This window comes from Poecilia reticulata, chromosome 4, assembly GCF_904066995.2.
Source record: "Poecilia reticulata chromosome 4, P_reticulata-male-v2, whole genome shotgun sequence".
Lineage (NCBI taxonomy): Eukaryota > Metazoa > Chordata > Actinopteri > Cyprinodontiformes > Poeciliidae > Poecilia > Poecilia reticulata.
The window spans coordinates 30,018,295-30,037,794 of record NC_088833.1 but is presented as its reverse complement, the minus strand read 5'-3'; the positions used below and the strand labels follow the sequence as shown (position 1 = coordinate 30,037,794).

General features: G+C 40.9%; 1 protein-coding gene and 1 long non-coding RNA gene across 8 annotated transcripts in view; one reads left to right on the top strand and one right to left on the bottom strand.

Moving 5' to 3' along the window:
* Nucleotides 1-496: 496 nt before the first annotated feature.
* On the top strand, nucleotides 497-5,668 carry LOC145551512 (uncharacterized). The gene is made up of 2 exons (XR_014087376.1): nucleotides 497-1,670; nucleotides 5,531-5,668. It is a non-coding gene; the product is annotated as an uncharacterized LOC145551512 (long non-coding RNA).
* The window catches only part of gng12b (guanine nucleotide binding protein (G protein), gamma 12b), a 39,801-nt gene continuing 24,846 nt past the window's right edge, over nucleotides 4,546-19,500 (bottom strand). For all 7 annotated transcript variants that reach the window (XM_081606645.1, XM_008407781.3, XM_081606647.1 and 4 more), the window contains 2 exons: nucleotides 7,304-7,427; nucleotides 4,546-7,026 (listed from right to left, as the gene is read on the bottom strand). In XM_081606645.1, coding sequence (XP_081462771.1) covers nucleotides 6,901-7,026; nucleotides 7,304-7,396 — 219 coding nt within the window. In that variant the 5' untranslated portion in view covers nucleotides 7,397-7,427 and the 3' untranslated portion in view covers nucleotides 4,546-6,900. The remainder of the gene's footprint in view (nucleotides 7,027-7,303; nucleotides 7,428-19,500) is intronic.

The following is a 19,500-nucleotide window of genomic DNA, read 5'->3' as shown; positions in this document are numbered from 1 at the left end:
CTAAGGCAAAGCAGAGGGGGCAAAAATAACTAATGTTGGTGAATCTGTGTAAGATCAGAGCGATTGTGGCAACATGTTCTTTTCAGCCATCAACTTTAATGCAATCCAAGCTAAATTTACTGCTGACTGGATAAAAATAGCAAAGAGGGAAGGAAAAAAAGGCAACTGAAGCTGAAGACCCTCTGAGGCTGTAAAAAGAGAGAACCAGAACTTATTAGTGCCTGTACCTCAGAGGAGAGGGACAAAGCTTTTCCACACACACACACACACACACACACACACACACACACACACACACACACACACACACACACACACACACACACACACACACACACGCACACACGCACACACACGCACACGCATGCACGCACGCACACACACACGCATACACACATAGGGTCACGAGACAATGGCCGTATGAGTCAGGCCTATTCAGGTCTCTCAATGCTAGAGCTGTACAGTAGTTTAGCTTTGAGGCTAAAAATAAGCCCAGTGAATAGAGGCGTTCCCCTCTGACCGCTGACACACTGGCAATGAGGGGCAGAGGGTGGAGGCAGGGGTGCGGGGGGTTGCAGAGACATCAGTCAGCAGAAGACAGCAGGCCTCTGTTGGAGGAACTGGGTCAGAACCAGGGAGCCACGGAGGAATGTGGGTGAAGACCGTAGCTGCAGATTCTGGTTGCAGGAAGCGTTTGCTACAATTTAAAAGATGTGCAAAGTTCAAAATGCAGAAACGTGATGGAAGGTATAAAACTTTGCATAAGCACCACTTTGTTTTTGTTTTTGTTTTGTTTTGTTTTGTTTTTTTTTTAAAAATACATTCTGAACATTTCTGTGGAAGCTGCCTCTCTGCAGAGTTCAGACGGTTTCGGTTTGAAGGCCGGGAATTGAAATACTTCTAGAGAAATACAACAGTCGTTCCAGAAATACCAGGATTTGTTGACTGAGACGACATACGGAAGCTGACAAGAGAAAAACACACACACGCATACACACAGAATGTCTTCCTGTTAGTCAGAGGAGTGGCCACAGAGGAAGAAGTAGGTGAGATAGTGGAGACAGTGGATTATTAGCTTACCACAACATGCACACACAACAATGCATAAAATCCAGTTCACACACACCCAACCTCATCCAGCATCTGATTGGAGGAGGGATTGCATTGATGTGGGCCACAGAATACGGCTTGACCTGGTTGTAAGTGTAACCTCACACCTGAGGAGCCAGAGAGGGGAGCGGAGGAGAGGGGGAGGATTGCATAATAAGCAGCGCATGGCTCAGGGCACATAAACACTTGGGATGGGAAATTAGAGCAAACATGTTTGTGTGCCTGACCTTGTTGGCTCTCCCACCTGTTTGAACACAGTGACCTGCGGCTGATCGCCGCCTCACCACCATTTTAATCATGCATCAGGGCAGAAACGTTTCAGCCCTGCTGGAGCTCTGAAGACACGGAGCGGCCAGAACAGAAACCTGTCTGGGTACTGAAAGCTTTGAACGTCACTTCCTGCAAAGCAGCTCAAGGTCAGTTCAGTCAGGTTGGATGGAGGTCATGACTGGACAGTCATTTCTGATCCTACCTCAGATTCTCTATTGGGTTCAGTTCTAGGCTTGAACTAGACCATGCTGAGCCATCCCATCACATCTCTCGCTGTACATTTAGGAAAGGTGAGCCTTCGCTTTAGTCCTTTGCTGCCTCTAACGGTTTGTTTTTTAATTTTTAATTTTTTTTATTTTTATGCTAACAAGCATCTCCAGAGCATGTTGTCGTCTCCACCGCGTTTCACTGTGAAAATCAGGAACAAGCACAGATAAACGTTACATGCACGTTTCCCTCTGGACAGGGAAGTGCCCTTCTGAAATCTATTTGTCCAAAATAGCTCATGGCTAAGGTTTTTAAACATGATGTTCAAGCAGTAAAGTGCAATAAACACTGTGTGGTTCATGTGCTACACAAGAACTTGCACCCCAAAATATCTGCCACTGGTTCATTTTAATTAAATTTAATTCTTAAATTTATTTTTTATTCAATTCAAATACATTAAATTCAATTCAACAATAAAAGCAGGAAGTGCATCTTTCCAACTGGGTTCTATTTGAATCATGTAAGTTTTTTAGAAAATGAAACTATAAGTTTTTTGTTTATTTGTTTGTTTTTTTGGTGAAAGGAAGACTTTATGACAATAAGTTCAGAAATGCAGGACTTTCCAGAAATCAATGGAAAGCAAGATAATAAGGCAGCAATTTTTGACAGCCTGACCAAAGCATTTAAACGTGTGTAGTGGCTTCCAGAGAACCCAACAATGGTACTCAAGTAAGAGTAGAACTACCTCAAATTGTTTTTACTCAAGTAAAAAAATTAATCTTCCAAGAAACAACTCAAGTAACTGTAACAACTGTTTTCTGAAAAGGCAACTTGAGTACTGAGTGACTGATTAAAACATCAATTATCAAACCAAAATATAAAGTTATATAAAGTTATATGGAAATGTAGATATTTTAAAGACCAAAGATCAGGTCAAAGAAAACCAATCTAAATCTGTTTCTTTCAATATAAAACTGCTGAAACTTTAACAAGTGTCTGCATGATGAATGTTTGGTTAAAGCAAGCTTGTTCTTCCTTCAGTGAAGTTAGCCACAGTGGGCAGAGAATCCAGAGATTTGACTCAGGTGAGAGCAGCAACACTTCATAAAAATGTTACTCAAGTAAAAGTAAAAAGTACAGCCTGGCAAAAATACTCCCAAAAGTTCATGAAACTTTACTCTGGTAAATGTGAGTAAATGTAGCTAGTTACTTTACAACTCTGGTAGTTTCATATCATAGCGTCGTCAGGTTTTTTAAAGACCAATTACACTCAGTATCTTTTCTCCTTTATCTTGTGAGATTTGCTTCTGCATGCTGGATATCAGCGTCTGATTTAAATCCCGTCTGATGATTACTGATTCATATCTTATTATTGCCTGAAGTTGCACAACGTGTCAACTTCGGCTTTTGGAGAACTTACAATAGATGCACTTCTCGAGAAGATCTGGGGAGTTTCCTGACCACAGGTCCCACGCTTCAATCTTTGAGCCATTTTTATCCCTGAAGCCTTGTGACATGATGCTCCATCATCCTAGAAAACTCACTGGACTGTACCTGGACTGTTGAAAGCAGTTGGACAGGGAAGTGCCTGTTATGCTGCTAAAACAGAAAGTTTTCAGAAGGTTTTTGTGTCTCTCCCAAACCTTTGGCTATGATTTTACCACTGGGTTGATTTCAGACAATCCAGTTCAACAAAAATGTCTTCCACTGGGATTTTATTGGGAAAAAAAAACAAGAAAGAAAACAACACAGTTGTCAGACTTATATGGTCATACATTTGATTCAAACACTAAAGAAGAATTATGTTCATCAAAAAAAAATTAAGACACATGACTAGATGAAATTAACTGGGTTATTAATAAAATCATAAAATAACTGAATTAGTCAGTACAGTCCAGGAAAGTAGTCGATGGAGTACCAAGATGTGCAACAATATATAGACAGAGAATGATAGAAGACAATGTATGTATGGTCTACAGTGCCTTTAAAAAGTTTTGGCCCACATAGTTCATTTCTTTTCCTTTTTTGTCTAACTCGAATAGTTCATATTATAAAAAATATTTTAGTATAAGATAAAGATATCCTAAAAAGTTCAAATGCTGGGCAGCAACAACAGCCATCAGTATTTACAAAAACTACCAACAGGTCTTTTATGTTCCTGTGGTGAGAGTCTGCTCAGCGGTTCTTTACAAGATTCTTTTAATTCAATCACTTTGGAAGATTTTCTAACGGCCTCGTTAGAGTCATCCCACAGTATCTCCACTGAACTATTGTCCTTATTTTGGCTAGACTCCTCCAAAATCTAATCTAATCTTTTTTCAAAGCAATTTAGAGGTAAACTTGCTATCGAGATGATTAACTTGCCACTTAATTACATCAACTTCAGCAACTTGAGCTTAAGATTGTGAACAGATGAGCAGATTTTCTTTTTCTCCAAAATCCTTTCATCAAGAAGTACCTTCCAAAAAGTTCAACTCACAGAAAATTTACCCAAAGGTCTTAGGGAAAATGTGAGACGGGTCTTTGTGAGCTTCTTGGCAGCGTTTGCCTTTTTGAATTGGAACTCTCCCACATGCTATCTTTGCCCAGACTCTCTTAGTTATTGTTAAATGATGAACTCTGACCTTAGCTGAGGAGAGTGAGGCCTGCATTGGTGTAGATGTCGTTCTGACCTCCTGGACGGGTCGTTGATAAGAAACCCGGGAAAGTTGACCACTGTTCCATGTCTTGCCTTAGGAAGATCGATGACTTTGCTTGGATGTGTTGCTCTCAGATCTTTCAGCTTTTCAAACAAGTTTAACTCAAAATTTACCAGTTGATTTTTTCCAGTTGGGCCAGGTTGTTTTGGATAGATTTCACCCTTAATATCAAATGTCATTATTTTTGTCTGATTTTAAAACTTGATGACATGAATCGTTTAAGCATGACAAAAAAAAAAATCCAAATCAGGAGAATTCCTTAATGGGGCAAATACTTCTTCACAGCACTGTTTATTGACACAAATAAGCAATAATTCATTACACTTTGAAAAGCAAACTATTCACTTAAAGCCTTCATTATTCACAGTATTAGCCTAAAGCACTTATGTGACAAAAGTCATTGGTTTTTTAATTCAAATTTTTTAAAAATGTAGCTTTCAGAGTTGAAGCTTCCTGGCTTCAGGAATAAGACTCTGTCAAAAGTAAAACTGTGACAGCAAACAAATTAAAGATTAATTGAAACAGTTAAGGAGATTAAGAGCACAGAATGTCTGTAAGTATAACGGTCATTTTAAATCCAGCTTTCACAGTCCAGTAACCCACCAGTGAAGAGATCACAAAGGAGATTTAAAATGTATAAAACAAAAGAAAGGTGCCAAAATAACAGCAGGAATACTCCCATAAATAGGAATATGCCCCTGGAAACAAATATCAGAACCACAGTTTTTATTCAAAATACCCTGCAGGGTTGTGTTTTACTTTAGGACATAATGAATAGCAGCAAAAGAAAAAACAAAAAAATGAGTTTTTTTTCTGTTTGCCCTGCTTCTCTCTGAGCTGGTAATGATGGTAGTTTTATTCAGCCTCAGTGAGACGTTTGAAATACTGTCAGAGAAAAGTCCAGCTGTATTTTCTAAAGACATTTTCAGTAAATTAGAATATTTTTCTCGATGTGCCTCATTTTGTCAGATTAAAAGTAGCTTTTGAAAATACTAAACCTACTTTTCCTTGCTGTTTTTGCAGATATATTATTTTATCTGTCTGATGTAATATTTTAATTTTAAATGTCTTGTTTTCATTAGCTGCAAGTGGAAAATCATAATTAAACAGTTGTCTGAGTATAGTTAATCTGTATAATGTTTCACTTAAAGATGAAGTTCCTGAAATAAATGGGCTTTTATTCCAATTATTTGCAGTACTTCTGTATCCAGCAGTATACTGATATGTGGCTGTGCTTCTTTTAGGCTGCAACACGGCAAGACTTTCAGCAGAAAAGCAGAAGGCTGAGCGGATTCCAGGACATCTGCTTTTATCCTTTTGATGATTCAACATCTGCCCATTGTAGAACATGTTGGGTTGGGAGTTTGTTTTTTTTTTTTTTTTTTAGAAATCTGTAAACTAAGGAATGAATCCACATTCTCTATGGAACACACATGGACACTGCTGTTTGGAGCAACCTATAAATGGACAACACTAAGCATGATCTCTACATGTGATTGTTAGTCCATGGCTGCCTGAGGCAACAGCTGGCCATCACCAGCAACTGAGCTTCACCGTCTCCATTTATCATGCAGTAATGGCAGCAGCCTGTTGGTCCACTGACAGGACGTCATCATCTTGAATGGTCCTTATCATTAGAGCACAAACTCCCTCCTTCCTCAAGCAGGCATGATAAAATTAAGAGGTAAAGGCTTTTCTATCTGACTGACCCAACGAGTTAAGGGTCTTGTTTAGGTATGATATGGTAATTATTTATCAGGCGTTTGCTGTCACAGAGGAAATGTGAAGCCTCCACTGGGCTAACACGCAAATTATACCTCGTCCCGAAAATGTCAGACTTCCTGTTCTTTGGTTTTATTTTTATTTAAAAGGTACCATATTTTCTGGACTGTAAGTTGCCCCGTAGTATATGGTTGACTTCGTCCATGTTGATGAAAGGTTCCAGTTGCTTTTTAATAAACTCATGGAACTGGTGGACTTTGGCTTGGTAGTCTGCTGGCAGGTTCTGACGCACGGATGTTTGTGCCGTAAATCAGGTGGTCAGAAACGACTCCGCCAATGTTCTGACGATCCATGCTACCTCGTCAGATTATCCTACCATAGGCGGTGAAGTGAAGTGCGGAGCGGAGACGCCTGGTGAGAGGAGGTTGTGTTCAATGGTGGCGGTTGCACCAAGAGGACTGGCCTGCAAAGTCATATGTTCATCTCTTGGCAACATTCAGGACATAGAGATGTAACTACACCATTCACAACACATTGTTGAAGCAACACACTCGTTCCTGCAGGTCTGGTCACCTTCCCTTCCTCACAGCTGGAAACTGTGTTGTTTAATCCTTGGTTCATCTCCGTCAGTATGATTTAACATTCAACGCATCAGTCAAAAAATACAAGAAGAGAAATAAAAGAGAAAAAGATCATACACAAGTCACACTAGGCTATAAGATGCAGAATCAGACAAATTATGAAAAAACCCCTTGCAATTAATAATTTGGGGGGAAAAATTGTAAATGTGAAAAAAAAAGTCAACCACCACCGAGGCTTTTAGGCAAGTTTGTTCAAACTACTAACAGCCATGTTACATAAGAGTCAGAAAAGCAACAGTTTGGGTATTCAGCTACAAAACAGTGCAAGGCTTCTTTTCTTTGAAGGGGTTCTCTGAGGTTGGGATGCCCATCAGCAGAGGGTCGTTCTTGGCATGCTCTCCACAGTAGCGCATCAGGTCTGATGAAGCCTTGGACACCTGCAAAAACATACCAATCAATCCACACCGCGTTATAAAAACATTCATACTGTGTCTTTTCATATTTTATTACATTTCAACTCTAAAGTTGCTTTTTGGGACATTATTTGACCGACCCAATACAAAGTAGAGCATAATGTGAAGTAGGGAGAAGAGGACATGAAATACAAACAAATCTTAAGCATTTCTGATTGCTATGTGTAGGAAAAAACAAAGACACGTGGTGTCCTAAGCGGATAGAGCAGATATGTGTGACTAATTCCCAACATAGACCCACTTTTATCCTGTCGATGCGAGCTTCTCTCCTGAGCTGCTGCACCGTCCGCCTGGCCTGCGCGACACTACTGGAGCTCGGCGTTTTGGAAGACATCTCCGCTTTCAGACGACAACTCTGCTCGAACCTGTAGTACAGAGAGATATACTTGTTAACTGGACATTAATTAGACAAGGCATACAGATGATATTTACATACATGGGGTAAGCCAACAAAGCCACGGCGGAATTAGGCTGTTTAAACATTGACAACATGATGTTCCTGGGGGGATTAAATAAGCAACAAAAGGTCAAACTGCTGAAAAACAAATGCAGCAGTGGCTCAAGGTGCTTTATTAGAAAGACAGTAAAAGCAGCAACTAGGCCAGCAAAGTATTATTTGATACTATAATCAGCGTTATCTTCTAGCAAACAACCTCATTTAGAAACCAAGGTCTTCTTCTTTGCATTGCTTGACAGCTATTTGCCATTCGTCCCATGTGCAGAGTGTCTGTTCAGCTAAGGTTACAATATCAGTCTCTGGTGTAAACTAGAGCAGCTTGTAAGAAACAACAGTAGACATGATGCTGAGAGTAGGAATCTGGTTTTGGTGAACAGGTTTATATAAAACAAATGAAAAGAAGTTGATTAGAAACAAAAAGTACCACATGTTTATTCTTCTGCAATAAAATAAGTGTTTCAGACAGAGAGAAACAGACAATTAATACATATAATAATAAAACACTGCATGGTCAGTACTTGTACAGTGGTTCATCAAGTCCAGACGACAGCAAATTCATTCACACACTGATGATTAAAAAGTCAGTGTCATAAATATGAGACGTAAAGCTGCTCTCATTTGTAGAAGCGGAATGGACTTTTTATCTCACTGCCTGCGCAACTTCTGAGAAATGACTGTTGACTTAATGTTGAATTGACTCAATATGCGTAGAAGCTCTGACCCAACCTAACAGACTCCTGTTTCACAATTCCCACTTCCAGGATGCAATGGTTTGTCTTTACCGGCTCATTACGTCACTGCCTGTACCGCTAGCAGGAGAGGCTGCACAGTTGCTTGATTCAACCTGTCATTCCGGCGAACTGCAGTGCAGAACCCAGAGCGGAAACAGAGTTTGAGCAAAAGTCTGATGTCTCGAGGCTGGAGGGCCTTACCTATCTGAAGGCCGAGCAACTGCTTCCTGGAACAAGTGAGACGATGCAAAGTTGTTCCTTTGCATTAACCTCTAAGGGAACAACTTTGAAGGCTAATGCAAGAGGAACAGAACAAAGTGTTTTTACTGCTACAGTGGGACATGGTGCACAGTTAAGCAATGGATTAGAAACCCACAGTGGCTCAGTTCTGATCACTTGAAGCTCTTGTTCTTGGAACAAATTAAGAAAACTGCGGGACGCAGCGTGGTGACATGTGTTGCTCGCTTTGTGCTCTGATGCCGGATGTGATGGAGGAGTTGGGGGGCCCGAGGGGGAGACCGGCTGAAATGCAAGTCAGATGAAACATGGGAAACTGCAGGGTCGACTACAGAGAGGAGACGAGACCACGCATCCCTCTAATCCCAACTCCTCTCCCCTCACCCACTGCCCTTCCGCTTCCTCCACAGGAAACTGGATCGCCAGTCACCCTGCAAAGCATAAATGATTAAATATGGGGTGGTGGCTTTAAAAATAGAAGCTTCCCACAGATGAGTTACCAGGGAAACAGAGAAATGAGTTCTGCTGCAGCTATAAATAGCGGGTAGTAGTTTTAAAGCCAGCCTTTAGGTCGAGCATCCCAGCATTTTAAAATCACAGGCAACGTTACACTTGCTCAAAGTGCACACACTCGCTCAGTGTGTTGTTGTGCGTTTTGCCTTCTTGACCTTTGGACTCATTGTTCCATGGCGTGCCTCTCGTGTCAACACAGCTGTAGGGTTTAAACACACAGCAGCAGCAGCAGCAGCTAGGCGTGAGCGGCTGCGAGAGGGAGAGCTGCGTCAGAGCAGGGCCGTGCATCCACACTGCGTGACGCCGGCTGCTAACACACACACTCACACACACACCAGAAAGTTCCACGACTAACAGAGGTGATCACTGTGGGATCACCTCTGACACTAATCCTTTTTTTTTCACAAGATGATGTGTACAAACAAATGTGCTCTGGAAAATTGATTAAGTCATCTGTGCGTCTATGCCCTCTATGTTTAGAAGGTAGAATAGCAAAGGATATTGATAAATATAGCAGCAGTAGCAGCAATGTTTTCCTGATGTTGTACGTTTGGAAACACCATCCTGCCTTGTTGAGACTTTTCCCCATTTCAAAAGGCTTCATTCAGAGAAACAAATCAGCAACATCCTGTTACAAAGCTCAGCAGAAAGTGTAAAAATCGATTGTAGTCTGCAAACTAGCTAGCTGGAAAGCCAGCTAGCTTAATTAGCCGCAACAGGTCTACAGCTAATTAGACTGGCTGTTATAGAACAGGAGCATATGTGCTGGACCACAGAGGTTACCTCCAGAGAAAATCTGGCAGCAATCGTCACTTTGCATCAAGTCAGTCTGTGTATGATGAAATTGTTGCTAAAAATATCCCATCTGAAAGATCAGTTTCAGATAATGAGAGTCCATCCATCCATCCATCCATCCATCCATCCATCCATCCACCCACCCACCCACCCACCCATCCATCCATCCATCCATCCATCCATCCATCCATCCATCCATCCACCCACCCACCCACCCACCCACCCATCCATCCATCCATCCATCCATCCATCCATCCATCCATCCATCCATCCATCCATCCATCCATCCATCCATCCATCCATCCATCCATCCATCCATCCATCCATCCATCCATCCATCCATCCCTGCTTATCCTTGCTGAGTTGTGGATGGGTTGGTGCCTATCTCCAGGAGGTTATTGTGAGAGACGCATTGTTTACATTGTGGACTGGTCAGGAGTCCCACACACAGGCCAGTACCATGAAAACTTATAATTGAGGACAATCCAGAGTAACCAATTAACCTAACAGTCACGTTTTTGGCCTATAGGAGGAAGTACACAAGAAGGACAATGAAGACTCCATGCAGAAAGACCCCAAACTGGGATTAGACCTTCTTGCTGCAAGGCAACAGCGCCACCAACTGTGGGACCCTGCAGTCCGACTGCATGTAGGGGAAAATATATGAATCAAGACCATGTGATATGAAGGGCAGCAAAGGAGTTACTTTGGGACAAAAACGGATCAAGAAATGAAGAAATGACATATTTTGTGGGAAGTACGATGACAGACTAGAACAGGCCTCACTTGCTTTAAATACAGAGCAGCAAAGACGTGTTTATGTTCCCACGAGAGTCCCAAGATCTTTGAAAATAAAATTGAATGCATCTACATTACATACATCTGCATATACATTATTACATTGGCAATGACATCATAAAGTTGATTTTTACTGTAACCCGCTGTAATTCTTTGAAATCAAAAATAGTAGAGGTAAAGTTTGTAGAGTTGCAGGGGACCAGGTCACACTGGACCCATCTGAAGGTGGAAGGAGCTCCAGCTTCCCTCCAGCCTAATCTAAAGAATTTCCTGCTTGCCTTGCATTTGATTGACCAAATTAAACAAATAATTTTTTTTTATCAAGGACTTTCCTTTAATGTCTCTTTCGATTAGTCGATTGTGCCGTTTCTTGAATGGCACAATCTTGTTGAACTGCACTATATAGATAACTATGAGTCAGTCAGAACTGACCGCGAAGCCGCTTTCATAAAAACACATGACAAAGAATAAGCAGCCTACATTCTCTGAATGTCGGGAACAGAACATCAGGATCAACATGATACATACCAAACATTACATCACAATTTTACTGAGATTTTATTCTTAAACACTACACGTTTAAACTTTGATCTAAACCATGTCATCGTAGCGTTAGCTGTGTCTAGGATTATTATCCTGATGGAAGGTGAACCCCCAACATGGGCCACTTTGTCATTTCTCTCATTAATAATAATTTGCCATATTCATGGACATTCATATTTTTGCAGTGGATAGAATGCTCTCAAAGTTGGCACAGGATCACAAACAAAGGTGTGAACGCTGCAACAAACTCAGAATCTTACAAAGTATTTTATTCTCTTTTTGTTTTTAGTGTAGACGTCTGAAGTTATAACTAACTTAGTCACTTTTTAAACAGCTTGTCAACAATAATAATAATTATTATTAATTCCTTATTATTGCTGAAAAAAATTCCACTGACTTATTTCACTTATAACATGGGACAAAATCAATGTGAAGAATCTACAGAAATTATTGACTTAAAACGAGCTCTTATATCTTGCTGCAAAAGTTACCTGTAAGTTAGTTTAATCTTATTTCAAGTCCAGTAAAATTATTTGCACATGAAAATAGACAAACAATACTTGAAAAAGTTTTGTGTTTTTGCAGCAAAAAATGATTGAATGTGTGATGGCTATGATGTAAGTGTGATTGAAACAATAACTTTATTTCTGAATTAGCTCTTCCTCTGAGTTTAAGATCAATATCAGCGTGTCTGGAACAATGGTGTTTGGTGCAAATATGTAACAAAAATAAAAGACACAAGTTCATTGATAATTTCCCTCTTTGAGTTATGAGCCACAGCAGAGGTCTGTAGGGTACTAAGAGTTCTTTTCTGGGCTGCAGCAACAGGAAGGGACCTTTGAAGGCTAATTACATTGACAGTGAACACTCCTCCCCTCAGGCCAGTCGTGCCTCATGTGGCACATTGTCTACACTTAGTGAAAAGGTGAACAGGGTTTGCACACAGACCCAGCAGGACTGGTTGGTATATCACATGCAGCTAGCTGGTGAGACCCCTCTGGCGTCAGGCACCACAGTGCCGTTCAGTCCTATTGAAACCCTGCAGGTTTCTAACACACACTAATTAAAACACACACCATCCTGATGCATTGCACTGTCCTGATTGTCGTCCCTGTGCATGATGCTCAATATCTGTTTTGGGAATAAAAAGAAAACACCTCAAATAATTCTGCAAAAAAAAACAAACAAAAAAAAAAAACAGAAGGTCATGTCTGTTTCCTGCACATTCCATGCTAAACTCTGCTGTCTCTATGGCTGTACCTTTCTATTTAACACTGTGTGTCTTAAAAAAAAAGATTTGGAATTGTTTTGACTGACAGTGGTCCCTCCCCTAACACTTTGCTTGCCTGTGTTGCTGGGAGCCTCAGCCTGCACTGCAGCTGGACGTTGTGTCTCTGTTATATTAGTGCTACTTGAACGTCCACTAATGTTTCTGTCTCACAGAAAGTCTCTCTGACAGACGGGGAACATGTTTTTGTCTCTCATGCAGGAGTTTGATAGGAAGGGGAACATCTGCGGCACTTCAGACTTAAGGACACGTTGACTTTGTTTCTGAAATCTTCTGACACACAAGCCCAAGACGTAATATCTGTTGTAGAAAATAATTCCAGATGAATAAGAAGGGGATGTATGAGTCATAGTTTTTCACAGAGCCTTGTAAAAGTATTCATATTTGTTGGAGTTCTCCATCTTTTGTTACATTAAAACCAAACCTGAATATGTTTTATTGGTGTTTATCAGCATACTGATAAAAAGTACCATTTAACAATAAAGACAGCATTTTTTACTCTTGCTTTAAGGACAGAAATTTGAAAAGTGGTGTGGGTGCTTTTGCATTGAGCCCCAATGACTCAGTAGCATTTAGAACTATGTTCTGCACGTCTTAAGGAATATTTATCTTCCATCTTTATTTGCCTGTTTTCTTTGCAACAGTTCAAAGTCAATGCAGTTGGATGGAGAGCATCAGCAAACATCAACATTCAAATCTTAGTTTTTCTACCTAACATTTTGCATTTTAAGATTTATGATTGTTTCAGCAGACATCTGGCACCATAAAATTACACACAGTAGTCATGCACTGATTCCAGTTTTCTGACCTTTATGAAGCTTGACCTGCCGATTCCGATTTTGGTCGATACCAATTTCTTTTGTCTGAAAAGTCATTAAATATACCAGCAAAGTTGCTGAGTTAGTAACAGTGAGGTGACTGTTGTTAACTGTGACGTGAGCTGATGGACAGGTTTGCTCCATTTGCATGATCTGCCTGAGCTGAAAAGGTGTTCAGCTTCTATTCACCACAAATCTGGAACAAACTCCTAGAAAACTGCAAAAACAGCTGAAGCACTGAGTTGCTTTTGATTAACAACTGGAATATTGATCAATGTATTTGATGTATTTTTTGCTTTTTGGTTTTGATGATGGCATTTGAAAAGATGTTATGTTTATTGCTTGTTCCGTAATTGGTTACTGCATTATGTTTTATGGTGTGAAGCACTTTGAACCACCTGGTTGCTGAAAATGCGACACAAATAAACTTGGCTTGTTCATTATTTAGTGAAATCTGGAGGCAGTAGGACTTTATTTAGGGGTGTCAGAGCAATATGCATGCAACACCTTTTCAGGTTTTTGTTTGCAAAACATTTTGAAACATTTTCCTTACAAATCAAGTCAAATCCAACATATCTGCACCTGTAATGTAAAAACATGTGAAGCAGTTTAAGGGTTATGAAGACTTTTACAAGTCACTTTATGTAGAAAGACAAAGGAATTAGATTCTTGGTGAAATTCACCAAAGTGACAACGCATACTTGACTGATGGAGCAAATGTAAAAAACAATGAATCTTAAAAAGTGCATGAACACTAAAACACTAAAAGCATAAAGCTTTGAGTGCATTGACTTCCTTTATTCTGCACTATGTCTGCTAGGAAGTAGATTCTAAAAGCCAAAAGCAATTAAAAAAATCATTCAGTTTATTTAAAGAGAGCCAAGTTACAAATGTAAGGTAAGTTATAAAACAAACATGTCCGATCTAAATCCTCGTCAGTGCAAGAAAACAGCAACGTCAGCTCTTTATTCTTTGTTCTCGCTTGTGCATATTTGCTTTCTGCAACAATTAAAGGTGATAAAGAAAATCCTCTTACATGCACGTTCAGAGACTTGCATGTCAAAAGAGCCATTCTACACATAAACACGATAAAACAACCAGTTTCTGTCGTAGCCGGGCGTGTTCTTCATACGCAGGCCGAGACTTCACAATCCTACAAGCCAAAGGAATGTCTGCAATGCTGTCAGCTGTGGCGACTCTGTCTGCGTGAATACTCGTGTGGAGTACATGTAAACACAAGACGCGCTGAAAGCATTGATAAAAAAAAAAAAAAAGAAAGTCTTTGATCAGGGATATTCCTTTGATGCAGCCTCGGGACTTTGTGCAGATGGTCTGTCTGCGTGCCAGCACACAGAGTCCTGAAGAGTTCAGGACAGCAGCTTTAATCCTGTGGTTAGTAACTCAGCACAGAGCTAAGTTCTGCTGCCTGAACAAATACTCTGGTATTTGACTCTACTCTATTAAAATCCTCATTCAATGAGAGAATCCACTCAGCCTGACTTGCAAATGTAGCACAAAAACATCAATTCATACACAAGTCAGTTGAACACGTTGTACAGTATGAGCTGAAAGCTAAATGTTCTGATTAAAATGTTCAGTGACTGAGAGGTACGAAGTGTCTGTCAGGTTTTCACACTAATCCCACTAGCATGCAGCAGCTGATAGGAAACCGGTGCATGAACTAAAGTCCTGCAGCTGATCCAAACGCTGCAGTGGTTTCATGCTTCATGAAGGAGAACTCAGAGTTTTGCTGGTTCCGATCACGGTGTACTGAATATGAATTTGTTCTGAACATCTTGTGGGATCACGATAAATGGAAAATTTTAAAAACATCAGCTTAAATAACTGGAGAAAGTGTCAGAATCTTGCATCTCTGTAAATAACAGATACAGCTCTGCAGCAGTAAAGTCATGAGATATTACCCATATCTCGGCACGTCAAGGCCGCTAAGTTATATAACTGTAATCAGAAAGAAAAAAAAAAAAACTGGGACAGCATGAAACAAATTTCTTTTAAATTGATTAAATTTGCATACATTCATCGTTTTGACCTGAACTCCAAAGGAAATTGGGATGATAAAGATTAGTATTTTGCAGGGTTAACATTCACTTTCAGAATGCTCAGAAAGAAGAAGACGAAGAAGAAGAAGACGAAGAAGAAGGAGGAGGAGGAGGTTGGGGTGCTTACTTTTTACCCTTCAGTGGTACTATGTAGATGAAACTAAAGTTTACAAACACTGACCTCTAAAAAGGCCACTTTAGTCTCGTTTAGACTGATTTAGATGAGCTTTAAACGCTTTGTGGCCAACAGAAAGGTTCCAACATGGAACTGGGGGTTGAAGTTGACCCACCCATATCATGTCTACAATCCCCTTATTCAGAAACTAGTAATGATTAGGAGGGGAAGACAGGACTGACAAACAAGTGATCTGAAAAACACAAAGCAAAGCAGGCACAGAGAGAGATCAGATGATTCTCCAGAGCCTTTCTGACGTGAGGAATGTGATGGCAAGCAAAGTCGGATGCCAATAATAACATATTAATGGTACACAATGACTTTTCAAGTGTTTAAAGTGTAAATAATAAACCTCAAATAAACTGTTTTTGGTTTGCAGATAAATCATAAATAGATCCTTAAAGCTGCAGGATGTGACTTTTATAAGGAATATATATTTTTCTGTATTTGTTAAAACTGTCACCATGTCAGGAGACAGATAAACTGTGAGAAAATGGAGCTCCTCTGCTTTCTGTTAGTGCTAACTAGAAACAACCAATCAGAGCTAAGAGGAGGGTCTTGGCGCTGTCAATGAGATTATGTACATGTTTTTCAGCCATATCGTTAATTTAAAACCAACTTTTTGCTAACTAAGCGAAACGTATCAGATGACGTGACCGGACAATGCAGAGAAACACAGAGCATTCTGTCTTCACTTTCCAAAGTTTGACTCAGAATCTTACAAAGGAGAAAGGTGTCTTTGTACCGTAATCAGAAGGAATCCTCTCCTGTCTGGTTTGAAAAAAAAACAAAACACAGACAACAAGACACGGCGTTTGTCTGTTATCTACCAGCTACACAGCTAAACTGCTTGGCAACAACACAAGCCACACACACGCACACGCACGCACGCACGCGCACACACACACACACACACACACACACACACACACACACACACACACACACACACACACACACACAAGCCATTCTCGGGACAGCGATCATTCTGTAGCGACCTCCACAAAGGACTCTGAGGCTTTGGCACATTTGAGAGGCACGGTGACAATGCATACAGCCTATCAGCATTGTGCCACACTCACAACGGTTATTTGTGCATTTAATGGAACCGAGACAACTGGAATGGGAGTCCAGAGCTTTTACAAGTTTAACTGTGCCCTCATGAGCTCTAATCTGAACCCGCCTGATGCTATCTGGGAGTCAGACTGCCCAGTGAGGTGTGCAGCGCGCCGAGACACACGGCTCCCGAAGAGAAACAAACACACTCTATTCTGAGTTGTGGAGGAGACGAGCTGTATGACTAACACTGTAGCTTTCTAGTCTGTGCACAAGCTTTATGGATTACAAGCTCCGATGGTGACAGATTGGTGAAGGCGTCCTGGGTGCTGTGGAAGACATAATCATGTGAAGTCAGCCGACATGAAAAGAAACACAGGAGGGGTGTGCGTTTGAGCAGCAGACTAAATCAGGAGACGTGTATTCCTAAACCCTGAGTCACAAACTGAGACTTTTTCTCTGGGCCCCCTCTCTCCGGGCCCCATGCTTGAGCGCGCGTCTTTCTCTCGCAGACGGCCCTGTAGAGGCACGCAGCATCCCGACTGAAGGTGAGGTCACCTACGGGACAGCCGAGTCTTCCTTGGCCGCCGTCCCACCTGGGCCCCACGTGCAGCAGAACAGGTTCCTTTGAGTATGTGTACTTGGTCACAGTCATTCTATAGTTCAAAGCTCTGGGTAATGTGCTTCTGATTCCCACAGAAAGACCTTCATCTGAGACCATTAGCACTCCCTGCAGAGATGCATACTGAACAATGTCCAGGGATTAGGGATTCCTTTGAAGTTTTTGCAACTTTTTTTCATTCATGCACTTGGAATTCAGTCAAAGCAAAGCAGCTGGAAAACCCCAAACCAGGTGGCCCCAGACTTTATGTACACATGGTAGATTTTCAGACTTGCACTGCTTCATGAGAGACATGCAAGTTCACCCAGCTTTAAATCCAGCTTTAAAACTGGATTTAAAGCTGGGTGTAAAGCCAACAAGATGTACCACAAGCTGACTATAAATACACAGATGTATGTGGGTGGTGGCAGTGCAAAAAGACACCAAGTGATGAAGAGTTATTTATAAAAGAATGCTATCAAACCAAAGTGCAACTTTATTCCTAACTTAAAGGAAAGAGATTCAAAGAACAATTCACCAGAATCAGCCATTGGTTCCTTTGCCTTAGTTGGAGGCAATGCACCAATGCACCTTAGTTAGGTGAAAGCACCATACCTGCGTCATTCACCCTCTTCCGTTTTTCTTGTTTCCTCAACACAGACTATTTCTTCACCACCAAGTCACCGAGTTCACCCCTATACACCACATACAATTTCTCTCTCATCATTTCAGTTTATATCCACAGATCTGGTCTGATGACGCTTCACTACAATCCAGGTGGGGATGTGTTTCAGCACCACACAGTTGCTGGTTTTGTTAGTCGCTTGTCCTCCGGGCCCTAAGCACTAACAGCAACACTCTTTAGTGTGAAAGTTGCTTCAGCTACCAGTAGAGGCGTCCAAAGTTAAGTCACTGGAAGCTAAAAGGCTTTAAAGACTTCTGAAAAGGAAACAGTAGGCTGTCTGTTCCTCCAGGCTACTACTTTAAACAGGAGGTCCGAGTTCAGAGGATAACAATTATCTGAACTTATGGCATTGAAATTCCTCTGGTTTATTATCCTGTAGTGTATTCAATCATTGAGCATGTTGCTTAGCTGGAAATTTCACAATTAAGGTAAGGTTCTACTAAGTCTAATGATAATACTCAAAGAGAGTGATGTTTCAATTTAGTAATGGTAAATTGTGCTATGCTAATTGTGTCAAGACTAAAACAAGTGTGATAAAAGTTTAAATGTGGGTTAGGGTTAGTCTTGGCTTTCTTCCTCCTTGTTTTCTATTAAACTGTGTGCTGCAGTGTGACTGACACGTTTGTTGAGTTAGAGACGCAGCATCTTTTCACATCACTGCAACTGTTCTTTCATAAAACACACAGAGATGGCAAAGAGTCCTTCATCTGACCTTCAGATGTATTGTGAAAGGGGTTCAGGACACATGTGGTTTTATTTGCCACTGTTGACAGGCTCACAAATCCTCCGATGACGTTGCCTCCTGAACCTGAGTTTCTTTTCAGAGAAAATTCAAAAGAACAGAGGATTAATCTGCACATCCACTCCAAAGACAGTACTAATGCTGTGCCCAAACAAAACAAATGCAGGAAAAATTACCCAATTTCTACTACTAAATTATAAAACCCTAGAAGAAATTATAAGTCAATTAAGCTCCAGTTCCTGCTGTCTGGATGTCCTACCCACACATTTCTTTAAGAAAGTCTTGCCTGTCGTTGCTACTGATCTGATCCAAATAGTAAACTTATCGCTCTCTTCAGGTGTTTTCCCCCAGGCTTTGAAAACAGCAGTTGTCAAACCACTGATTAAAAGGAACAATCTGGACAAATCCCTACTGCAGAATTACTGGCCGATCTCCAACCTCCCATTCACCAGCAAAATTATTGAAAAAGCTGTTTTTAAACAATTAAATAACTTCCTAACAATAACAAACTGCTTTGACTCCTTCCTGTCTGGTTTTCGTGCTCACCACAGCACGGAGACAGCCCTTGTAAAAGTGTTCAATGACATCCATATAAATACAGACTGTAAACCACAGTGCTGGTCCTGTTGGACCTCAGTGCAGCTTTCGACACTGTTGACCACGACATTCTACTGAATCGACTGGAGACTCTGGAGACTCTGGAGACTCTCCGGTCCAGTGCTCAACTGGTTTGAATCTTACATAAAAAACAGGGATTTCTTTGTTTCAATCGGAAACTTCGCATCAGAGAGGTCAAAGGTCACATGTGGGGTACCCCAAGGTTCAATCCTAGGACCCCTTCTTTTCAATATTTATATGCTCCCACTGGCTCAGCTTATAACAGGAAATAGGATTAGCTACCATAACTACGCGGATGATACACAGCTCTACATCACGTTG